This window comes from Oncorhynchus masou, chromosome 28 (genome assembly GCF_036934945.1).
Source record: "Oncorhynchus masou masou isolate Uvic2021 chromosome 28, UVic_Omas_1.1, whole genome shotgun sequence".
Lineage (NCBI taxonomy): Eukaryota > Metazoa > Chordata > Actinopteri > Salmoniformes > Salmonidae > Oncorhynchus > Oncorhynchus masou.
The window spans coordinates 59,339,666-59,365,690 of NC_088239.1; the positions used below are offsets into that span (position 1 = coordinate 59,339,666).

Sequence of the window (26,025 nt, forward strand, 5' to 3'; positions counted from 1 at the left end):
ACCAAGGAACATCAAAAGTCGTGCTATAAATTCACAGACAACACAAAGATTCCTTGATGTCCTTCCAGATTCCCTCTGTCTACCCAAGGACGCCAGAGGACAAAAATCAGTTAACCACCTAACTGAGGAACTCAATTTAACCTTGCGCAATACCCTAGATGCAGTTGCACCCCTAAAAACTAAAAACATTTCTCATAAGAAACTAGCTCCCTGGTACACAGAAAATACCCAAGCTCTGAAGCAAGCTTTCAGAAAATTGGAACGGAAATGGCGCCACACCAAACTGGAAGTCTTCCGACTAGCTTGGAAAGACAGTACCGTGCAGTACCGAAGAGCCCTTACTGCTGCTCGATCATCCTATTTTTCTAACTTAATTGAGGAAAATAAGAACAATCCGAAATTCCTTTTTGATACTGTCGCAAAGCTAACTAAAAAGCAGCATTCCCCAAGAGAGGATGGCTTTCACTTTAGCAGTGATAAATTCATGAACTTCTTTGAGGAAAAGATCATGATTATTAGAAAGCAAATTACGGACTCCTCTTTAAATCTGCGTATTCCTTCAAAGCTCAGTTGTCCTGAGTCTGCACAACTCTGCCAGGACCTAGGATCAAGAGAGACGCTCAAGTGTTTTAGTACTATATCTCTTGACACAATGATGAAAATAATCATGGCCTCTAAACCTTCAAGCTGCATACTGGACCCTATTCCAACTAAACTACTGAAATAGCTGCTTCCTGTGCTTGGCCCTCCTATGTTGAACATAATAAACAGCTCTCTATCCACCGGATGTGTACCAAACTCACTAAAAGTGGCAGTAATAAAGTCTCTCTTGAAAAAGCCAAACCTTGACCCAGAAAATATAAAAAAACTATCGGCCTATATCGAATCTTCCATTCCTCTCAAATTTTTTAGAAAAGGCTGTTGCGCAGCAACTCACTGCCTTCCTGAAGACAAACAATGTATACGAAATGCTTCAGTCTGGTTTTAGACCCCATCATAGCACTGAGACTGCACTTGTGAAGGTGGTAAATTACCTTTTAATGTCATCAGACCGAGGCTCTGCATCTGTCCTCGTGCTCCTAGACCTTAGTGCTGCTTTTGATACCATCGATCACCACATTCTTTTGGAGAGATTGGAAACCCAAATTGGTCTACATGGACAAGTTCTGGCCTGGTTTAGATCTTATCTGTCGGAAAGATATCAGTTTGTCTCTGTGAATGGTTTGTCCTCTGACAAATCAACTGTAAATGTCGGTGTTCCTCAAGGTTCCGTTTTAGGACCACTATTGTTTTCCCTACATATTTTACCTCTTGGGGATGTCATTCGAAAACATAATGTTAACTTTCACTGCTATGCGGATGACACACAGCTGTACATTTCAATGAAACATGGCGAAGCCCCAAAATTGCCCTCGCTAGAAGCATGTGTTTCAGACATAAGGAAGTGGATTGCTGCAAACGTTCTACTTTTAAACTCGGACAAAACAGAGATGCTTGTTCTAGGCCCCAAGAAACAAAGAGATCTTCTGTTGAATCTGACAATTAATCTTAATGGTTGTACAGTCGTCTCAAATAAAACTGTGAAGGACCTCGGCGTTACTCTGGACCCTGATCTCTCTTTTGAAGAACATATCAAGACCATTTCAAGGACCGCTTTTTTCCATATACGTAACATTGCGAAAATCAGAAACTTTCTGTCCAAAAATGATGCAGAAAAATTAATCCATGCTTTTGTCACTTCTAGGTTAGACTACTGCAATGCTCTACTTTCCGGCTACCCGGATAAAGCACTAAATAAACTTCAGTTAGTGCTAAATCTGGCTGCTAGAATCCTGACTAGAACCAAACAATTTGATCATATTACTCCAGTGCTACCCTCCCTACACTGGCTTCCTGTCAAAGCAAGGGCTGATTTCAAGGTTTTACTGCTAACCTACAAAGCATTACATGGGCTTGCTCCTACCTATCTCTCTGATTTGGTCCTGCCGTACATACCTACACGTACGCTACGGTCACAAGATGCAGGCCTCCTAATTGTCCCTAGAATTTCTAAGCAAACAGCTGGAGGCAGGGCTTTCTCCTATAGAGCTCCATTTTTATGGAACGGTCTGCCTACCCATGTCAGAGACGCAAACTCGCTCTCAACCTTTAAGTCCTTACTGAAGACTCATCTCTTCAGTGGGTCATATGATTGAGTGTAGTCTGGCCCAGGAGTGGGACGGTGAACGGAAAGGCTCTGGAGCAACGAACCGCCCTTGCTGTCTCTGCCTGGCCGGTTCACCTCTTTCCACTGGTATTCTATGCCTCTAACCCTATTACAGGGGCTGAGTTACTGGCTTACTGGGGCTCTCTCATACCGTCCCTGGAGGGGTGCGTCACCTGAGTGGGTTGATTCACTGATGTGGTCATCCTGTCTGGGTTGGCGACCCCCCCTTGGGTTGTGCTGTGGCGGAGATCTTTGTGGGCTATACTCAGCCTTGTCTCAGGATGGTAAATTGGTGGTTGAAGATATCCCTCTAGTGGTGTGGGGGCTGTGCTTTGGCAAAGTGGGTGGGGTTATATCCTTCCTGTTTGGCCCTGTCCGGGAGTGTCCTTGGATGGGGCCACAGTGTCTCCTGACCCCTCCTGTCTCAGCCTCCAGTATTTATGCTGCAGTAGTTTATGTGTCGGGGGGCTAGGGTCAGTTTGTTATATCCGGAGTACTTCTCCTGTCCTATTTGGTGTCCTGTGTGAATTTAAGTGTACTCTCTCTAATTCTCTCTTTCTCTCTTTCTCTCTCTCGGAGGACCTGAGACCTAGGACCATGCCTCAGGACGACCTGACATGATGACTCCTTGCTTTCCCCAGTCCATCTGGCCGTGCTGCTGCTCCAGTTTCAACTGTTCTGCCTTATTATTATTCGACCATGTTGGTAATTTATGAACATTTGAACATCTTGGCCATGTTCTGTTATAATCTCCACCCGGCACAGCCAGAAGAGGACAGGCCAGCCCACATAGCCTGGTTCCTCTCTAGGTTTCTTCCTAGGTTTTGGCCTTTCTAGGGAGTTTTTCCTAGCCACCGTGCTTCTACATCTGCATTGCTTGCTGTTTGGGGTTTTAGGCTGGGTTTCTGTACAGCACTTTGAGATATCAGCTGATGTACGAAGGGCTATATAAATACATTTGATTTGATTTGATACCACGGGTATGACAAAAAAATATTTTTACTGCTCTAATTATATTGGTAACCAGTTTCTAATAGTAATAAGGCACCTCCGGGAGTTTGTGGTACATGGCTATACCACAGCTAAGGGCTGTATGCAAGCAATCCATGTTGGGTTGTGTGTAAGTACAGCCCTTAGCCATGGTATATTGGCAATATACCACACCCCCTCGTTCCTTATTGCTTAAATAGACCATTGCCATATATGGATCTTTGCCATTTACTTTGATCTGGACTGTGTCTACAGCATGAGTGGTCATGAGTAGATGCTGTTGTTTTGAGATCAAAGCGAGAGCTGCATGTCGCCCTATGTGCACATTTTGTTTATATCCTTTGCTAGTTAGTGAGTTATTAGCCCAGTTATAAATCATTTGTAGTCAGCAATAAGGGAGGGATTGCTTCCTACAAGAGCACAAAATGTATACATTTCTAGACATCTATGAAAAGCCAGTCAGGTAAAGAGCTTTTTTTTGTCTTAAAGGGGCAGTATTGTATTTTGAGACAGGTTTGAATAAGCTTGCCAATAGTCAGAGGGTAGCATAATTTGTCTGATTATCTGTAATAGTGGTATGTGAATAAAAAATGTTTTATTTTGTAAAGTGGTTTCTTGCATCAAACAACACAACAACATTTCCAGTCACCTCCTTGTCTGAAGGACAAGTGGATAAACAGGTTAATGTCAAGCCCTGCATGCCCCCTCCCCCCACCCCCCACCCCCAAAGTCTCATGGAATGTAGGCTTACATTGAACACCACATTGGCTGCTACTGTAGGCTGAATGATAGAACAGCTATTTCCATGTTGAAATGTTATGGGAGGCATTTTCTACATTGATTTTGATGGTAGGCCACTCTGGTAGGCCTACATTATGATCAAATAGCCACAGTAGCCTACATGGCCACTGTTAAAACTGTAACTTAAAGCAGGTACAGCCTCAGTGTTCACAGTAAACTCACCCTGGAACTTGCACATCATTTTCAAAACGGTCAAGTTTGAGCTCAGCAGACCTGAAATTTACTTAGTGCTGCAAAAACATTAAGGGAACATTGTTTATCACTATTCACCCTTGTTTTGTCTCTGTGCACAAGTGTGAATCATCTATCAGCAATGCCATAAAGATGGTTAATGTTTACGGCAGGCAACCAGTAAACATTAAAGGAATCATTGGAAACAATATGTGCACATGTGGTTTGTACTGGGTTTACTTAATGTTCAGAGAAAAATTCATAACTTTAAATAAACTTCCTTGAGATTGCAAAATATATCGTTTTCATTCATACAAGCACAAAAAAAGACACACAAAAGTATATTTCAAAATATATATTACAGTGTAAAAATCAGTTCTTAAATGTAATCTTTGAGTACACAATGTGTGATTCTCATTGTTTAATGTTGTAGGGTGTTTTATAGCAGTTGTGTAGGTTTAACTATCAATGTTAGGCCACATAACTTTAATGATATGCATTAGGGACAGTGATACCAGCTGTTATTACTCATGAACACAAGATGACCATGACTCCTTAGTGTTGTATGTGGTTTACTAAGGCCAATCCAGTGCTACATGCTTAAATCATGATCAAAATAAAGCCATAGTATTATGGTAAATCCCAGTTCTACCTGATGAGGGAGACAGACACCATGCAAAGTGTGTGATTCTGTCATGAAATTAGTATAGCAACTTATATCAATACATGTAGGCCTATATGTTAATCGATAAATAATTTCACGGAATTTGTATTTTTTCACTCGATTTTGAATTACTTTTTAATTGAGAATACATCATTTTTTAATAAATACACGTAATTGACCTGTAAATCATTGACTTGATGTAATACCAAAGTCTTATTCATAGCCACTGAGTGGCGGCATAAAACTGTGGCATACGTTTTAAAACACTCAAACTCTAATCTCAGCACTATAGCCTAGTGTACACTGACTGAAACTAATATCAGACTGTGGGCCTGTGAAACACCTGGTTATTTTGTAGGTCTCTGGGGCACTGGACATCTCAATCCCGTTGACCAGTATCACATAGACCTAGCTATAGAAAAGTATTTCATATTTTATTGTCTTGCGCCGTATGACATAGCATACATGAGAGTCAGAAATATAGACAACATAAGACATACTGACAAAGCACAACATACACAATATATGGGTACTATGTATGAATCAACTGTAATGACATTGTCCTAAAACGCGCTATAGTATGAGCAACCAGTACCGCGTGCTAAGCGCGTCGAGCAGGTGCTCATTGGAGCAAAGTCGCATGCGCGCTGTGATGGAAATGGTGTTAACAAGGACACGGGAGAACTTCGCCCAAGCTGTCAGGTGCTTGAGTAATGGAGCTGTTATTACAAAGGATACTCTCCCAAGGTCTGACCCCATTCGCAGAAAATTGAAAATGATATCCCAGGTCAATTGCCTCGAATAAATACAATGGATCCACATGAATTGATGTTTGGCACACTTCTACTTTGCTGTGGAAGATTATGCTACTATTTGCACTGCATGCGCCTAATATTGAAAATATAAGCACCTATCTCTCTCTCTGTGCGTTTGTGTTTGAGAGAGAGAGAGAGAGAGAGAGAGAGAGAGAGAGAGAGAGAGAGAGAGAGAGAGGGGAGAGGGAGAGATAGAGAGAGAGAGAGAGAGAGAGAGATTGAGAGAAAAGTGAGAGGGAATGACAAAAATAGGGTTATTAAGTCGGTGTGGATACTGCAGTTGCCTATATCATTTTGTGAAATGCACCTCCTAGGCTTTCACCTTTGTACGATTTCTCGAAATATAGGTCCAAAATCCAAATGTAGAACCTAACACTGCAATCGATTCAGTTTATGACCAATATTGGACAATGAAACGAAGCGAGGGAGGCGTAACATGAATTCGGTGTTTGGAGGCTTCTAAATGAATGACAAATTAAGCATGACGCATGCGTAAAAATCGCAGTAGGCCGACATTCTTCCTCTCCTCTAATTTTCTACGGTCAAAAGCATAAGCAAAGCATTAAGTGTGACATATTTTATATTATATATGATTACTATAAACACACTGTAATTACATTAATATGCCAATTCTCCATTCTTGTAGGCCTGTTGTGTTGTATTTGTTTTGGTTGTGCCCATTCTCTCTCCATTTCCAGAAAACCACACATCTAGCAATGGTCTGGTTAATCTCAGGTATCAAAAAGGTTGCGGTAACTATTCTCCACTCCAATGTTCCATATCTGGTTGAATAATATCGTCACCGTACATCAAGGTAGGCTTCATCAGGTCAGAGTCCACAGTATACAAAAGGTCAGTGCTATCCGAGGTCCTTGGGACGTCTCTACCCCCCACTGAAGTTGAAATTGAAAATGTTTAAGGTAAGGGTTAACGTTATGTTAAGGGTAGAGTTACGGTTAGGTTGAGGACTTTGGACGTCCCAATGATCCCCAACAGCATTGACACTGTTCAAAGTAATCATCCTGCAGTACTTTGTCATGTAGTTGTGTAGTTTGTGTAGTGTTCACTAGGTGGCGTTACGTCTGGCAAATCAACGTAAGAATCCTGTTCAACATTAGCCTATTGCAGACGCACTGCCGCCTTCCGTGCAATAAAATCCAGTAAGATATCGAAGGCGCCAGGTGAGCAAGACAGAGCAATTGAGATTCTGTGTCATGTTTACTCATATTCCCTAGCACCACTGTCGTTACTTATTAACCATACAATTTACAAATAAAGATATGAAGTTAATAAACTCATGATTCTAGGCGCAATGAAGAACGCAATCAAGTTATTTTACATTCTTTAGGGCTCACGTTGGCCGAAATAAACAATTAGTCAATAGGCTACTCAGCAGGCCCATAAAACACAAGCGCACAATGACTCGCTCTGGCGCGGTCTTGCGTCCAGGAAGGAATTCCAGGTATCATAGCTGAGGTTGAGAGTATCCCAGTGCCTTCTCTCAGGTTATCTTAATAACATTTCTCAACTCTTTGATCATTGTCTCGACGCCTCTATCCCTAAACGCTAAAGTGAACAAAGTGTGGAAAGAGAAAGACTGGCTATGACAGACTGCATGATAGAGAAGGAGCAACACAAATTTAGTTTGAGCAATTACATCACTTTGTATTTATCCACAGAGTTTACATCATGGTTTAAATAATAGCATGTAGGCCTAAAGAAACGGACACATGGAAGCGTATCGAGACTGCATTTTACTATTTTATTGACACTTTCAAGAACACATCGTTGGTGTTGTAAACTAGACAAAAACCGAATACAACATAACCCAAAGACAACTTTAGAAACACAAAAGGAACCTTCATATTTCAATAAGATGCAGCATTTTTACTATCAGGCTGCAAAGCATTTTTAAACAGAAAATTCGTCCATTTTGACACACACCTAGACGAATTTTTTTTTTATTTTCAGAAAGCTGTTGATGTGTGCTCTCGCTGTCATTCGTCTGAACAGTAGCACTTAACACACAGAGACACAGGTAGGCTAGAGGTACAATGGCACATGTGTGTCCGCTAAAACAACTAGCTCTGTGGATATTTGAGGTACAGGTAAATCCGTATTCAGGGGGATATAAAATGCAGATGGAAAAACAAGGGTAATAGCCCACGAACTATCTTTACACAGGTATCGACAATAAATTAAGGACAGATCCCTAAAATCAAACTACTCCGTTGTATTTACACGCAATATCAATATCAATATGAAATAATTACATAAATATTTGTATATATCACTATTTACATTTATAATCAATATTACCTTTTCAATTGTATTTCAGATTCCCTTTGCCAGTTGAATACTTATGTTGGATTCGGCATGCGAAATTAGGACAGTCTCAACCACTCGCACATGAAGTTTATAACCTCGGTTCTGTTTTGGCATACTTCAAACAAGTGCCAGCATATGGATTTTCGCAGCATAATCCTGCGTATATAATTTGACAAACAGAGACATTCGTTCGTAAAATCAATAACCGAAGACCAATTGATTGATTCCTTAGAGAAAAAGGGAGGGAGCTATTGTTTTCTCTCTCCTCCAGATTGGGTTTAAGATCAGCCTGAAGCATCCCTTTAGCCTTATTCGTATCATTTGAATTTGGTCGTGAAAATAAATCATAACAACAAACTGACAGTCATAAAAGAGACATGTAGCGTTTTGTAGGGCATGCAAAGTGTCACCTACCCCCGATAAGCATAATGATATGCTTCAAATAGTTATGCAGTTAATACATCAAACACAGCAGTCTTTATAAGATAAAGAGAAGTGAATTCAAATAATTATAACCAATTCAGAGTGCACATTAAATCAAACAGATTTCGTTACCTCGGTAACTCGACGTAAAACAAACGTATACATAGGACATCACACAGCAGCAACTTGTCAAAGATCTGTGAGTATTATCCATGCCAACCTTTCAGTTTCAATACTTGTATGGTATTCAAATAACAGGACATTTTCAAAAGTGTTGTTTAATTTAACAAAAGAGAAATATACATATGAGATGTGTATTTAACCAAAGTGCATTTCAAAATCTAAACTGTTCAATAGGCCAGTTTTCTAAACCCGCATTCGCTAGAAGGGTGTCGTCATACTCATCCTCATCGTCCTTATATGATCATCACAACAACAACAAAAACAACAACATTAAAATCTATGGGGACACGCTTCGTGACCTGTCCTGTATGGAATCAAGTCCGCTGACCAAACGCTGAATGCTCTGCAACTCGTTAATGGAATCTTTCCCAGAGCAAGTTTTTGGGGACAGGGAGACCGAGCCGGATGACCTGCTGGTGACCTCCGAGGTGGAGTCCAGGGTGGCGGAGACGGGGCTCGTGGCCATGCCGTCCCCTTTCAGCTCCGCCGCACTGCTCGCCATGGAGGGGATGGCTGTGGTGAGCAGACTGCTGTCCGGAACGCTCATAGGGATGGAGTAAGGGCTGTACCTGAGACGGGGACGCACTGCGTTCAGGAAGGGGTGTCGGTGAACAGAGGAGGCTGCGGAGTTGGCTGCCGCAGCTGCTGCCATGTACGTGTAAGGGTAAGGGAACAGGCCCCCAAATGGAGACATGGCCAGGCCCTGGGGAGAGAAGAGGGGAATGATATGAATAGAACTATGCACAAATTTAACAGGCGTTAGTCACCATAATAACACAGCAAAACAGGAAAAATATGCTACATTTAAATTGTTCACAATGGACACTTAAATTGTTCACAATGGACACTTAAATTGTTCACAATGTACACTGTCTATGTAGGCCTATATATTGAATTGAGGTCATGTAGTGACTGAGTGTGAATAATGAATCCAGCAGACACGTGGGCTTCACGGGAAATGTTATGTGGCTGTGTAAACCTCCTTTCACTTTTCTCATAAAGCGATTTTCATGATTATGCTTTTCTGTGTCTGTGCGTACTGATTTTATACATAGATGATACATAGAAACCCATTACCAAAACATTTTCTTGAATTTAGCCTTAAATATGGAATATATAACGATATACACGCGTAAAACCATGAAAACATTACGAGAATCAAATTGACAAAATATTTAGATTTTTTTTGTGTTAAGCGGTATCTAGACCCACCACTATGTGATATCGGGTTTTGTGTAGCTTTGCAAATAGTTAATGAATTGTGAATGCAAATAAACATTCTTTATATATGATGTTGCTCATAAAATAGCAATTTAAAAGAAACTATTTCTGCAACACATGTGTTTTGAAACTAGATGGAAACAGCAAATCTGTTATGTATTTAGGAGAAGTTGTTTCCCCTCCCAGAACCAGTGAAGAACTAAGCACATCTCATTCGCAATGTTCCTCTAAAACACAGACTTAATTAATGAGTTCAACACTAGCCTAAAACTTTTGTTGTAACGCCTAGGTGGTCTCTGCCTAAATCCCAACATATGCTGTAAACAATTGAGACAAATAATATCCACACCTTCCTAAAATCTAAATAAAACTTGGGTCCCTATAAAACACATTCGGTTATTATTTAGGCTATAACACAACTGTCTACAATAGGCAATGCTCGCCCCTGTTGTGGTTTTGAACACTATAAGGAATAAACTAGGCTATTAAAACTAAATGGAAATTATACTATTTTTCTTCTACACCATGTTGACATTTCCACATAAAGTAATGGGGGACAAGGACACCTAAGATGAAATAGAACTAGTCCAGTATATGCGTCAAAATGTAACGAAAAACTCAGGAGCACATAGCATGTGTTTTACACAGGCATTAATGCACTGCTGGTGGTAATAAAACAGGTTTTACCTGTGATGCCAAGACATGTTGCTGCAGATGAAAAGGCAGTCCATGAGCTCCCGTCAGGCTTTGCGAGGGTGACGCCATACTGGCCGTGTCCATGGTACTAACCCCTGCAGAGGACACCGCTGCCAGTAAGGGGCCCATGCCCGCGGCCATATTCGAGAACGCGCCTCCCATGTTGAACTGACTGGGGTGCAAAAGAAAGGGATGCGCACCCCCCAAGTGATTGAAAAACTGCTGTCCCGCGAAACCCGGTGGAAATCCAAAATGATGCATGTGACTCTGGCTTAAGTGCGGACTGCTTTCAGTTTGAACAGTCAAAGGCATATAGTTCTCCTTGCTTAAAGACCTGCACTCGTCCGCTTTGGGCTGGTCCCGGCTTGGACTCTTGAAGTCTTCTCCGGACCGAGTCGTGCTGGAGATCACCGTGATGGGGCTCTGTCGTGAGTCCGCTTGGCTTTTCTCAGTCCTCCGGGCGCTTTCCCGAGACTGGCCGTTAGAATCACTGCCACCAAATTGATGGCCTTTAGTCTTGCTTGCCCCACGATCCTTCCCATCCTCCGTAGTGGTTGAGATCTTACTGGAGTCCGGCCCATCCTTTAGGTTTCCATTGCTATCATCGTCGCTGTCTTCATCACTCTCGCAGAAATCTATCAGGAATGAGTCAAAAGTTAGTGATACATGAGAAATTATGATCAAAGTTAATCAGGATTCATTTCGTTTTTGGTTTTATTCTCCTAAATTCTCATATAGCCAACTTTATTACATTTTCTTCATGACTTTCGATGCCATATTAATAAAAAAAATGAAAATAAAAATGTACAACTAGATATATAATCAGTATCGTCAAAATGATGTCTCATATAAATAAATATGCCAAGATTGTAATCCATGCTCGTTTGGAGGATCATAATTTGCGCTGTCAATGAGATGTAATTATCTGTAGGATACTGTACGCTAATCATGGTAAGAAGGACTAGGCCTAATGCTTTAGGCTACGTAGGCTAGTGTTCATAATGTATTGAGATACATTGAAATCCATAGGCTATAGATGTATTTTTCATTTTAAATTAACCTTCAGTATATGATCAAGTCCTTCAAATTTTCCTCATTTTAACCGATGGCATGTTTTCACAATTCTAACGATTTTTGTCATTCAGTTAACTGACTACGCCTACATCTCGAAAGTTTATTTTATAAAGAAAAATATATATCTATATCCAGTATATCATTCTGGCAGTTGTATGATTCATTTTATTGCTAAATGCTTAGCAGGAGAGACCCATCATGTGAATGGGAATTACAAGAATGAGCCTACATAAAAGTTAGGCTACATAGTTTGTATGTTAATGTTGGTGCTGGACAAAATTGTATAATTTGTCGTGCAATTATTCAACACAATAGGTCTACTGATATCCAAAGACATCCAACTGAATTCAAACTAAATCCAAAATGTAGCAAATTGGAAAATATTTCACAGCACACTTTTTATTTATTTTTACAAGCATATGTTATTGTAGGTGTCTATGCTATGTGGGTCTGTGAGATGCGGAACGTGTAGGCCTAGTTCTGAATCTTAACCCAAGCAGAGGCTGTGGGCTCCATTACCTTTCAGGTTGGGAGGCCCCACGGTAGACACTGCGGGAGACGAGGCCTGGTCGAAACATTTTAATGAGGCCTGCTCGCCGGAGGAGTCGTCGGACGTTCCGTTCTCTTTTTTCTGCTGCTCCTCATATGAGCGAATTGACTGCAGGGCCAGCTGTTTCCTACATTATACAGACAGGTTATTGGTCATCACTACTATTATTTTGTAATAAAAACAACGATCTATAAGAAAACGGATCATTTATTCAAGGCATAGGACACGGCTTGCTATGTACAGTCTTTGCGTATAGGCAAATTCACAGGCCTGCAGTTCATTTTGAGTGCAGATTATCCAGATGCATTTTATAAATCAATATATACGTCTGTTCGAATAAATCAAGCTATTCAAACCCACTGTAGACCACTAATAACCCACCACCTAAACCACGTTATTGTATTATGTTGTCAAAACGGTAAAGAAAAGCTTTTGAATAGCTAACTATCAATAACTCCACACTATTTCTAAAGTAGGAGTTTCAAAATTGTATCTTGCTCTTTAGAGCTCTGCACTCGTAGAACCATAACAATGTAAATACAACATGATAAGCTATGTCTATTACCTCTGCCAACTCATTAATAAAACAAACGTGAACTACATAGCATACTTTTAGTATGAAGGGGTTGTGCAATTGCAAAGACAGTCGTACCGCTTTTTGGAATTCACTAAGATCACTGTCAGCCATTGCTTCTATAAAATCCGACATCAGAAATCGTAAAATGTTTGTTGCCCAGTTAGGGAATAGTTTAAACTTCTCCTTACCTCTTCTCTCGTCTTCCATTGCCAGTGTCACGGAATCCTTTGGCAAATGGATTATGGTCGATTTTCAATTGTGTAATCTGAAAGAAATCAAAGTTATAAATATTTGTAGGCAGCTGCCGGTAGCCTAGTGGTTAGAGCGTTGGATCGAATCCCCGAGCTGACAAGGTCAAATCTATCGTTCTGCCCCTGAACAAGGCAGTTAACCCACTAGGCCGTCATTGTAAATAAGCATTTGTTCTTAACTGACTTGCCTAATTAAATATATAATAAATGTTTGTAGAAGTGGGTTAATTTAGTGACATGTATCCTCGATTTCTATTCTTAAAGTTCAACAGTTAACCTTAATTGTTGCTGCAGTGCAATCTCAGTGCAATCATTTTCTTCTTTTTTTTTAAAGAAATTGCATATTTGAGCCACCATCTGAATGGTTGGAAATTCGTTGATAATTGATTCTCAAACTAGTGACGAGCTTAAGGTCTGATGCTATTAGAGACCATTTTATTTTCCCCCCCCACACACACACACACACACACACACACACACACACACACACACACACACACACACACACACACACACACACACACACACACACACACACACACACACACACACACACACACACACACACACACACACACGTGCAATGCATACTGAATGTCAACCTCGCAGAGCACATTATTTCCCCCCACTCACTTCCTCTCATTTTCCACCCCTCCCAAGTGCACATTTTGGCACGATTGACAATATTCCTCAACTCATGTGGCTGCCAAACATTAACTGCATTTTTGCTTGACCCAAGTGCCCAGAGGTAACACTTAGCTAACATTTCTCCCTTATATCAAAGAGCCAACATAAGAGATGATTTTGATTAGCGGTGTATCACATGTGGAATTAAATGTTACCACCAGCGCAGCCTGTTAAAATCAAAATGCTCTTTTCTCTGAGTAACTGCACATTCTGTTCCCCTTTCTTTCTCTTTCTCACACTGTACCTCCCCCATTCTCCGAATGTCTCGCAAACACACACACACACACACACACACACACACACACACACACACACACACACACACACACACACACACACACACACACACACACACACACACACACACACACACACACATACACACACACACACACACACACACAGTCTGGGTCGTTGCCAAATCCTTTCCATGTGATTAAATATAATGAAGTATTATGTATTACATACATTCCTGAGAATTCTGACCCAATTGCTTTTGTAGGAAACACGGCATGAGATGAGGTTTACATTTATCTAACACGATAGCTTGTAAGCCCAACACTCAAACAAGATGAAACAAATCTTTCATATTTTATGATGGCAAAAGGCGCAGTGCTAGCATTGGCTATGTAAACTGTTTGACTAAAAATGGATGAAAAATAAATATCCAACAATTTCATGAACATAAACGAATAAAGTGTGTTTCTGCCTACCTTGTCATTTTGATAGGCAGTTACAGCAATGAAATCCGTTTCTGGGAAAACGTAAGTCCTGAACGTGCTATAGGGCAGTTTGAGAATGTCGTTGGCTCTCACGATGTGAAATCTGGGCTGATATTTGTGCATGGAATTCAGGATGGTCTGGAACAGGAAAGAATTCTGGATTTAAAAAAAGATAAGCACACACGGATTTCTAACTTTTGATGAAGATTAGCCATTTTTGTAGCTTACTCAATCGTAGTTCAGGCCTAGCCTAATTGATGCAATGGGCTGTATTGGAAAGTTCTCATTTATATAGGCCGAAGCAGTTGGGGAAAAAGTTGGAGAAACATGTTGCAGTGAAAATATTAAAACCTCATTCATGATGGATACAAACCTATTCAATTGAAATTAGGCCTGTATATTTGGGTGAAGCCTTTTCAGCCCTGGACTCCATATGACCACAGAGAGGCAACGTTAACGGGCTTATTAATATTAGGCTACGAATAATAATACCTCTGATAATACTAATAACAATCATGATAACAATAATACATGCTAAAAATGTCGAGAAGCATGCAAATAAGAAAAAAACATACATTAGATGAACTTACAAATCCATGCTTGTCGGAGATGTTATTCGTTAGCTTGAGTTTGTGAAAATTGACGACTTTTGACATCCACTGCTCGCCAGTAGCCGGACTGTCCGGGTGAATGTACATCCTCTTTGGCATTTCGGGGTCGGCCTTCCCTGCCACCATCCAACGCGAGTTGTGAAATTTATACCTGCAGTCATCGGCTGCAACAATATCCATCAACAGAATGTACTTTGCTTTCTTGTCCAAGCCTGTGCATCTCACTTTGAACGGAGGGAACATTCGCCTGTGAAATGGAATGAGAAAATCCCTTAAAAACAGTGGACTGGCCTACCTTACACTGTGACTGAGTATTGTTATCCTATGTTCATACATACATATGGAGCAGCTATCTTTACATTGCTATTATACTGGTTATGATAATGAAAATGTAACACTGCGAATACTCAAATATTACACATTTTACATTTACTTGTATGCCTTTACATGTATGCGTCAGCCATACGATTTAGTGCATGAAGAAATTATCAATCTAACAGAGGCTGTGCGAGATAAAACACCCACAAATATCTGCCACCTAGAAATAATTTTTAAAAAATCGCATAATATGTACAGCATGCATTGTGTAAATGTATTTGTACGGCCTACTATTTGTTTGTTGTGATAATAACATTTGTTATTACACTTTGGTATAATAGGCATATAGATATACATGTTTCCGTTTCATAGCCTAGTATTGTGGGCTTATTTTAGATTTACAAACGTGGACAAATTGTTTTATAGAGTACATTTTAGAATTGCTCACAGTTGTATTGTGTCGTAAGAAGTTAAAATGTAACAGCCTTATGTGTTGTATATTTTTATAGTTTGGGTTGGGTTTTATTTTATCTCGTGTTGAGATTACATGACCATGCAATGTGGCCATACAGATTCTGTCGATAGGACAAAGTTAGGCTATTCTATTCAGTAGCCTACACGTAGTCTATAACCACCCTAGTTTGAAATCCAAACGTTGGCCACCATTCGCGGAGGTCCAGTTCCAAGCACCCATCATTAAATCAATTCACTCGAGAGGCATGCCATCGTATTGATGATCAGAATGATCTTCATAATAACAAGATGCATACTGATGTATTTCGACTGCAGAACACAAATATGTCTTATTCGAACACATCAAAGTTGAGCTCACCTTCCGGATTTCGTGATAACCATTTCAGTGCCTCGCTTGTGGAACGTTTCCCAAAGTTCTTTTGCTTCCAGGTGAACTTTCGGATCGTCTTCGACCTCTTCTTCAGGCTCCAGAGTCTTCAGAGGCCTCAGATGGGCTGCGGCTGCCTGGTGCCCCAGCGAGGAGAAGTGGAGGCCGGACTCGGCGGCGCCCATCAGCTGGTCCATGATAGGCTTCCCCAGGGCGCCCGGGAGAGACAGGGAGCCGTTGTGAGGTAGCGCCAGGGCCGGGAAAAATGGAGGATGGTGACCCAACATTGCACTCATGGCAAATTCCGGACCCCGGTGAGGTAAAAACGGATGGTATGCCATACTCGTTCCTTGTATGACTGGATCTCTCATCAGGAAGCTCATCCAAGTCCAGGCAGGTACCAAATATATGGATTTATTTAGTTGAATACTATAGTCAGTCTATGCAGATTTCTTGACGAGCAAAACTGTCTCAAATTGAGAAGTCTTGAGAAGTCCACTGTCACCACTGCAGAAATAAGCATCCACTTGTGTTCGGCTGGATGGTATGAATTATCTTTACTGTCGTTCTATGAGTTCCAACAAAGTGTCTGCAATGAGAAATGAACAAATGCACTCCATTAGTCTTCAATTGTGTTGAGATAAAGATTTTCTTCCGAGATTGACGGGCTTTGAGCACTTTGCTATGCGTTGTCTTGCGAACAATTTTCGAATTAAACCAACACGGGTGAGTAACTACGCTTTAATTGACTGTTGCCTTATTTTCTTGCTGTTGTCTAGGCTACAATATCGGCATTTCTCTTCAAATGAATTCGCTTTCATTGGCTTCAGTCCTCCTGCAAAAGCGATGTGTTGAAATTTCGATAGCGCGGAATAATTCCTCTGTCTTTACTTGTTCCAGACATGCACCCTCACACGCACGCACACTATTTCTTCGTCTCTCTTTCACGCACACACACATTTCAGTAAAGACTTATGCAGAGAAAGGAGTCGTTTGACGGCAGAGAGGTGGTAAGGTCCCAGCACCAAGATATTCCTAGCGCTTCTGTGCCCCATAGGCTTCAAACTGTATGGATGTGTTGCATGTTACGAGAAGCTGGGCTCTGTTGATTGGCTCTTTCACGCTTTTGGACCAATTGTGTGGCTTCGTAGGCGTGGTTTTAACAGGTCGGGTGGAGGGGACAGACTTCAGACTTATAAAAAGGTGTTTGGAAACTCAAATGCTGCTGTGAAAAACCACTGCCTCAGTCAATATTGTGTGAATATGTCAACATCATTAGAACTAGTGCGATTACTTGGTCTGTGGGACCCTGCAAAGGAAAAGTAGCCAGTCTCAGTTGCTTTGTCCGTAAGATAGTACTGTCTTGTGTGCAGTCAGAACGGCAGGGTTGGCCCCGTCATCAAATTATTGACTGACAAAATGTTTATGCGAAGTCGTGGACGCTTTATTTAGGCTATATGGAGTGAATGAATATACATAATTTACCGTCGCTGATTTGAAAATTTGGAATTGATTTGATGAACAGAAATCGTCCGTTGTCCGTTGTTCTTTGTTGTAGCGATCTACAACACCGGAAAGGAATGCTTGAGCAACACGACAAGCTTCCATTATCAGCTCCATATTCGTGAAATATTATAGTGAATTTTGACCGGTTGTCGCGCGATGACCCGATGTCCAGTTAGCATAGGCTATACAATGTTAATAATATGACAATACGTTACATAAACGATCATGTTCATGTTTGCTGACACTTCATTGCATATAATATTCCTTGTTGATTCAATCTGTCACATTGGCCTACAGTGATGCGTTTGATAGCCAATTTTGTCATCATTAAGCATCACTCGACATTAACTCTCCGAATTGCAGTATTCATTTTACCTTTAATGTGAAGAGATGACAGGGTCAATCCGTGTGCTGAATGCATGGCGCCGGTAGTGTGTGGTTTTGTCTGTGGATAATATTGCTTTACACAGGTTAACATGAATAAAGCGTGAGCACACACACACACACACACACACACACACACACACACACACACACACACACACACACACACACACACACACACACACACACACACACACACACACACACACACACACACACACACACACACTGAAATAACGATATTTCGAAAATAAAACCCACTAAAAACGTTGTTGGTGGTGATAATATGTTGGTGATATTGGATCACTTATCAAGACGGGTTGGTTTTATCTGGTCATTCAAGGGACATTAAGCACATTAAGCGCAAGTCTAGACAGCTGCACCAGCCAAATATTTAAGGATTCATTTACAAGTAAACTACAGAGGGAGTGGCAGTGGTCAGCCATATTGACCACACATTGACCAAATAATATCCCATCCAATCGTAGGCCTACAAGGTTGAACTATAGGGACTTGCCAATCTTCTGAGCTATGATTTTGAACTAGTAATATCCATTATTTCATGAACGTTCTTTATCCTTTAACCAAACGATTGTTAGTGGGGAAACGCACCTATTTATACTGTCAATTTGACTGAGCAATCTAAGACAGAGGCTGGTGACATGGTCCTTTGAGTAGACTATTTGATGGTATGAGTGCATGGGTAGTTAGTTGCATGAGGCATAGTGTATTGCGTGTCTGAATGCCCCCCATACCCAATAGTCTTACCATCTCCTGGTGACAGGAGAGTTGTGGTCCCTACAATGTAAAGGGACTGCCATGAATTTGACAGTAATTTACAGGCAGCTCAGTGGCAAGTCCAGTTATGTATTTTACATTACAGTACACCCGCTGTATAATACATACAGTATCAAAGCAAGCACTGTGTAATGACACATATAAAATTGACTGTACTATACTGTAAAAAAAAGTAAATGCTACTGTAATCGGAATTCGGTATGGAAATGGATTGGTGCAAGCAGATTGGCTGCTAGGTAATGTGTTAAAACACATTACAGCACATTAATTCAAATTTGGTGTCTTATATCACTTACACTTCTAGAGGCCTAAACAAAAGGCTTCCAAACTGACGACAACTACAGGGCAAAACAGACCAAAAGGACATGGCAAAATGTTAAACCATTTAAAGATTTGCTGCCACATCCTGTCCCCTATACATTTTGTTTGATGGTGCACTATAACCACATAAGAGATAAATTGGTGCAACAAATATAGCCTCTTATAAGGTGTGCCATAAAATATGTTAATGAGCCAGAAACAACAATACCATGCACCCACTAGTGGTCAATAGGTTTTTGGCGCTCTAAAGATAGTGTACGGTACTGTATTCTGTGGGGTTGAATTACAGTACCATTTGAAATCCAGCAATATTCCCACAATTCACCATCATCTACAGTATGCTGCAGTAAAACGTTTCAGAATGTTTGACTGTTGATGATAACTAAAATGACTGTATAAATGACAGTTTTCTGCAACAGTGTAGGGTTATCCTCATTTTCAGTTTGTAAATAGTTTCCTTGTGTTGTATTTATGAAGTTAATCTTAAACATTTGAATGCAATTATTAGGGACAACCAGTTTGCATTTTCGCTGTCCAGTTCTCCAGACTTTATTTGTGAGTGTAGCTTAGTTATTGCCAATGGAGTGACACCCTGTGTGCTCTCTTTTGTCAGCCGCTATGTCAGAGCAGGGAAACTGTCCCCAAGCTATCCTTTGTGTCTCTATGACTAATTAGGGGAGGGCAGCATATATTGTGTATTGTAAGGTGTCAATATTTATTGATATTTGCTGGACTAACTAATGAGATAACTGCTGACACAATAGGCCTAAATACAATTCAGCATTGATCAAACTATAGGCCTATGGTTACTAAGCTATGGCAAACTCTTCCCTCCAGTCATCTTAGCCTGAACATGCTGTTCACTTATTAAAAGGGCACATACAGTAGGTCTATAGTCCTCTTTGTGTTTGTGAGGTCAGGCCTGTGGCGATTACATGCTTATTCTTCTATATCCTCTACAGGATCAGAGTCCCCCCTGCGGGATGGTTGAGCTAACGTAGGCTAATGTGATTAGCATGAGGTTGTAAGTAACAAGAACATTTCCCAGGACATAGACATATCTGATATTTACAGAAAGCTTACATTCTTGTTAATCTAATTACACTGTCCAATTTACAGTAGCTATTAGATTGAAAGAATACCATGTTGTTGTTTGAGGAGAGTGCACATACACTGCTGCCATCTAGTGGTCAAAATTGAAATTGTGCATAACCTGGAATAATAAATTGTGACATTTCTCTTGCATTTCAAAGATGATCGTAAAAAAACACGTTTTTTTCTTTGTATTATCTTTTACCAGATCTAATGTGTTATATTCTCCAAAATTAATTTCACATTTCCACAAACTTCAAAGTGTGTCCTTTCAAATGGTATCAAGAATGTGCATATCCTTGCTTCAGGTCCTGAGCTACAGGCAGTTAGATTTGGCTGTCATTTGAACGAAAATTGAAAAAAAGGGTCCAGTCCTTAAGAGGTCACTCACCCCTATTAGCAGCACATTTCAATTTAGTGTAAGATGTCACCAAATAGGAAGCATTGTTGACAGAGCGGCACCCTTTCATTCTTTGTGGCCACCAGGCTTAATTAGCTAAGCAGCCCTGAGAGAGCGGTCAATACACTATATAAAGTTTTACAGGGTTAGGGCTATTAGGGACTCCCAAGTGTCAATACAAATGCATACCTAAAACAACTGATTGACGAGGTGGTGTTGTCAATGTTTTCATATCTAGAGTGATAATGTATATCACAATCAAACAGTTATATATTTGTTTAATAGGCTCCGAAATCCCATTCTGTTTGTTTCCGGGCTGTGTAGTAGACTGTAGGGATACTAAGTAGTTTGGGCCTGTTAAATACATAGGTGACTTGTTTATATGCCCTACTGTTTATCGATAGTGTGTTTGTTATAGTATAGGCATAGACAAGGTTGTTTTAAGAAATAATCTTTAGAGAAAATAACTGTTTTTGTTTCGAGAGATGAGTCAATGAATCATGTATATCTATTTATCAATGTTTATAATTAATGTTATCTATGCTGGACAAAACCAGACATTTTGTTGGTACACGTAATGCCCACAAACTATCAAGTAGTGTTTTCTCTCACTTGATACACACTGTCCTTTCCCTAGGTGTTCTGTACAGTCAGAAAAACTAAAGACTGGATATAAGTTAGTAATACCTACAGAGACTAAAGCTATAGCTCACTGGAGCAATGTAATGTATATTGTTTGTATGTTTATCAAGTCAAACATTTTAGTCTTTCAGAGAATTGATTATGGGGGTCCTGTGTTTAATTTTTTCCATCTTTATTTGCAGATTGTAAATGATAAATGGGATGAGACTTTATGGCACTACCTGAGAATGGAGTATGTCAAATCAAATCAAATTTTATTGGTCACATACACATATTTAGCAGATGTTATTGCAGGTGTAGTGAAATGCTTGTGTTCCTCACTCCAACGGTGAAGAAATATCTAACAATTCACAACAATACACACAAATCTAAAAGTAAAATAATGGAATTAAGAAATATATAAATATTAGGACGAGCAATGTCGGAGTGGCATTGACTAAAATACAGTAGAGTACAGTATATACATATGAGATGAGTAAAACAATATGTAAACATTATCAAAGTAACTAGTGTTCCATTATTAAAGTAACCAGTGATTCCATTCCACTAAGGTGCAGGGTTGAGTAATGACAACGTTGTTGTTCTTTTGGAACATTTAGACACAACTTCACATGATAGAGACAAGTTTAGTCAATTAAGTTGTGCAATGCTTGAAATTAATATGTGTCAATATACATTTGTCGTACCTGTTCTTTAGGTATTGCAATGACAACATAGTTAACATGTATTATTTACCCCAAAGGTGTAAGTAATATCACTGTTTTCAAATTGATTCATGTGGACCATTGATTCAAATGTAGAGGTTGCGAAATGCCCTTTCCAAAATCAGCACCATACTCAGTCAATTTTCTTGAAACATGATAAGCTCTCACCTGTCGAGGATTCTGGCCTGTCACTCATTTTTATGCAAGTCAACCCTTGCTCTCTTCTATTATTGCAGGAACTTGTTACCGATTTTGATGAAAAACATTTGAGTTAATTAGGGGGATGTGTTTAATGACTGCATGTCAAAGTCATGGATTTACTTCAGTTCAGAGAGCAATAGAAAATGGCACTGGGAATACCTGTGCTCTTCTGACTGATGAGGTCCATCTGCAGTGAGCTTTACTCTTAACCTTGACTTACAACTTCATATTTACTAAATGTTGTAAATTCGCCAATGTGAGATAAAACACATTTCTGTACAACTACTGAAGTATGAGAGGTTGTAGTTGAAATGTATGGCAGCATTTACTGATATTGAGGCAATATTACAAGAGCATGAACATAACTGAGCAAGAGCATAACTGCTTACGAAACCGCTTATCTTCAGGTAATTAAGTACCACAAAACATTACACATGCCCTTTGAATCCTTGGCTAATGTTTGCAAAACAGCAATGGATGCTGGTTTCTGACTGAATGGTTTGCAATAATAGTGAAATATACTTTAAGTAGTGAAAATAGTATGTTAGTAGGCTATACTCCCTGTAGCTGTGCAGTACATTCCAGTGGTAAATGACTCAGATGTGGGCCATTCATGTGAAACACCTTATTTGCCACCACTCATCAGCAATTGGTCAAAACTCAGATATTACTACTGAAAAGGTTGCTCTTGTTGATAGAATCACATTCAGTATTACAAACAATACACAATTAGAGAGTGTATAAAAGACAGCAATCCGCAGGTCATTTGCTCGCTTTAGAAATAACATCTATTTCTCACCACAGGTTTCTATTACTGATCAATTAATTTATACATTTATAAGTAGTAGGATGTGTTATCTTTTCTGACAAACCTTTTCTATTTTTGCACGTATGTATTGTATATAGTTTGTTTGCGGTGTGGTTTTCATATAAGCCCTTGGGCTTGTAAATAATATACAACTATGTTTCTAGACAAGAGGAACAAGAGGAACATTTGCACAGACTAAGCTTTTTTTGTTGATGGGGAGTGCATTGTTTTTGAGTATGGTTCCCTGCTGCTGCATGGGACAAGGAAGGCCTAATGGGGATATCTTCTGTCCATTTAGTTCTCTGCCATGGCAATAGGCATTGCACTTGATTGTGTGGCTTTATAGTACCTCTGGACCCTACAGGGCCCTTCCATTGAATATTTAACCAAGACTCTCTGTCTTTAGGTTGAGGGCGGCATAAGGCTTGCAATCCTACAGAAATAATCTTAGGATTGGGTTAGGGTGGGTACTCTCAACAGGTTAAGTGGGATAAGAGTGTGGCTCATGTCAAAACGCTGCCCCCCCCCCCCATAGTTCTGGAAAATGTGCAATGGGGTCAGATTGTATTACATTGTTTTGGAATTTACATGGAGATAGAGACCTTTGAAATGGAAAACAATAGGCAGAAAGGCAAGTACCATGTAGTCTGAGGGGCTAAGGGGACTATAGCGGATTTCCATGGTTTACTTGAATACAGTAGAATAGGTCTTCATGCTCTGGAATCAACCATTCTTAGTAATGAATATTTACTTGAGTATTGAGTTCTCTCCCTGTCGTTGGGTAGATATCAAGAACATTGCTGAGCATTAAATCCAATCCAGTGCCTTAAACATGCATCCTAGTGGTCACAATTGCCCTCCTGAAACACCAGACAGCTCTTTTACTAACTCATGTATTCGGTAATCACTTACTAACATGATTATTGTTTTTTAAATCTAGAACCCAATATCTTGTCAGCCTTAAAAGGTTGTGGAGAGGACTTTATCGTCCCACCCAGGAGCTTTGGGCTGAGTCTAGCCGTCCAGGAGCTTTGGACTGAGTCTAGCCGTCCAGGAGCTTTGGGCTGAGTCTAGCCGTCCAGGAGCTTTGGGTTGAGTCTAGCCGTCCAGGAGCTTTGGGTTGAGTCTAGCCGTCCAGGAGCTTTGGGTTGAGTCTAGCCGTCCAGGAGCTTTGGGTTGAGTCTAGCCGTCCAGGAGCTTTGGGTTGAGTCTAGCCGTCCAGGAGCTTTGGGTTGAGTCTAGCGGTCCATGTCTCCGGTGCACTATGCATACCTTCTCAGAGGGTTTTTCTGCATCATTATGAGGAGGATTCTCCTGTAGCTCCCCAGGCTGTTGGGCTGAGCCCCTTAATCCACCCCATTCAACATGGGCTTCAGGGGCAACTGGATGAACTCAAATGGCTACAATAGCTGTTGTTTTTTGGTCTGAAAATTGTGATTTATTTTAGGTGTACAGAAGAGTTCTTGGGAATATGTGCCGTTGGATATCATCCAAGCAAGGCCAAATGGATGACAATATGAAGGATACACTTTTTTTAATTGTTAGGAAACTATGTGGATTGAAGAATATTGTATTCTAGAATGAATACTGTGGTTTAACTTTCTGATTTATGAGTATGTTATACATTTTTTGATGACAGGCTCAAGTGTAAGATACTTTCAAATTTATTATAAGATGAAATGGTTGATTAACTATGTTATGACACAAAATGAGTAATGGTGAGCTGTAGAGTAATTTTAAGACATTATATGTTTTTCCCTAGAGAAATAGTTGCAATCTTACATCAAATGTGTCCCAAATCTGTGTTTTTATACAATTCAACTGTCTATTTAATTTAATTTAAAAAGGTGGGAATCACCAAGATGTTTATTTTTCTGATATAGCCTAACATAGGCTTACCTACATCACCGCGATTCAAAATCGATAAAAGGGAAATATTGACGAAGTCCTCACTAAATGAAAGGCTGAACGAGAGAGTCTATATAACATTTAATAACACAATATTTTTGATCTAATAGCATAAACACATTTTGGAGGAAAAAGTTAATTAACTTCAACAAGTTTTTTATTTATGTTTAATTTAGAGTGTAGTAGGCTAATTGTAAATAACTAAATTACCCGTTGGAAAAACATGCTGTGAAGCAAGTCCTTTATGTTTTTAATGTTTCAAAGCTTCATCAGAAAAAAGGGTGAAAACCTATAGGCTTACATCTCGTGCTTTTAGTGTGAGTTTTAGTGTTCATTGCGCATTCAACCGTTTGCAGTGGGGCTCTCTCCCCCCAACACCCACCAACCGTAAAGGATATAGGCTCCAACACACGTGATTCATTTAGGATATTTATATTAAAAAACAATAATGTAGGGACATGATTGGCTAGACGTGATTTTGAGTAGAGAGTTTGCAGTTTAATCCAAATGTTTTGGAAGTTGCCTGCCAGTTCCCTTGCCTCTGCTACTAGGTGAATTAACGGGTTTGTCAGCAGCGGGAACATCAATCTAAATTATACACGGCGAACTAAAACGGTTGAGTGCGGTCAATTGAATCCATCACTTGCTCTTCTGTGATTTGGATAGATTCCTCTCCAAACTATTCAGCTATAATGCCTTCTGGATGTTTATTGGTAATTCCTCTGGGCATCTCGCCTTAGGTTAGGCCTATATCACCCAAGAACAAACATACCGTTTATATTCTCACCGTTTATATTCTCATTCTTCCTATTTTAGCAACATCTATGAATTTGTATAGCCTAAATTGGCTAACAGTGGTTCAATAACCAATACTGAAAAATACTCAATACTCAATACTGAAAAATGCTATATATGATGAGTTTTAATAAAAGCGTTTATGCTCATCTTAATAATGAAGAAGCCTAATAAAAGAAAGCATATGCTACACGCCTATACTCATATCTCTATCTGTATAAGGAACTCAGAATCATATGCCACATATAGATTAAAGTTATGGAAGCGCTTTAAAGTTTGGGAAGCACCGCTGGCATGCAGGGTTAATTCCTGTGCTTATAAAACTTTTGAAAACGTA

At 40.0% G+C, this 26,025-nt stretch overlaps 1 protein-coding gene across 4 annotated transcripts; it reads right to left on the reverse strand.

Moving 5' to 3' along the window:
* Positions 1-7,390: 7,390 nt before the first annotated feature.
* tbx3a (T-box transcription factor 3a) lies at positions 7,391-17,192 on the reverse strand. Of its 4 annotated transcripts, none has more exons than XM_064942778.1 (7): positions 16,121-17,192; positions 14,950-15,217; positions 14,351-14,497; positions 12,888-12,964; positions 12,092-12,249; positions 10,490-11,133; positions 7,391-9,284 (listed from the first exon to the last, which is right to left on the reverse strand). In XM_064942778.1, exons 1-7 carry the CDS (start codon positions 16,510-16,512, stop codon positions 8,859-8,861), a joined length of 2,112 nt encoding a protein of 703 aa, XP_064798850.1. In that variant the 5' UTR covers positions 16,513-17,192; the 3' UTR covers positions 7,391-8,858. The 4 variants fall into 4 exon arrangements, with proteins under 4 accessions (XP_064798850.1, XP_064798848.1, XP_064798849.1 ...); XM_064942776.1 differs by having other exon boundaries at positions 14,351-14,515; XM_064942777.1 differs by having other exon boundaries at positions 14,935-15,217.
* Between the last annotated feature and the right edge of the window lie 8,833 nt (positions 17,193-26,025).

Bases quoted from the DNA above. Each gene is read 5' to 3' on its own strand.
- tbx3a (XM_064942775.1), bottom strand. From the start codon at position 16,512: ATGAGCTTCCTGATGAGAGATCCAGTCATACAAGGAACGAGTATGGCA. The intron at 14,516-14,934 runs GTATGTTTTTTT...TTTTAAATCCAG, and splicing joins GATTTGTAAGTTCATCTAAT to AATTCTTTCCTGTTCCAGAC. The intron at 9,285-10,489 runs GTAAAACCTGTT...TTCTCTCCCCAG, and splicing joins AACATGTCTTGGCATCACAG to GGCCTGGCCATGTCTCCATT.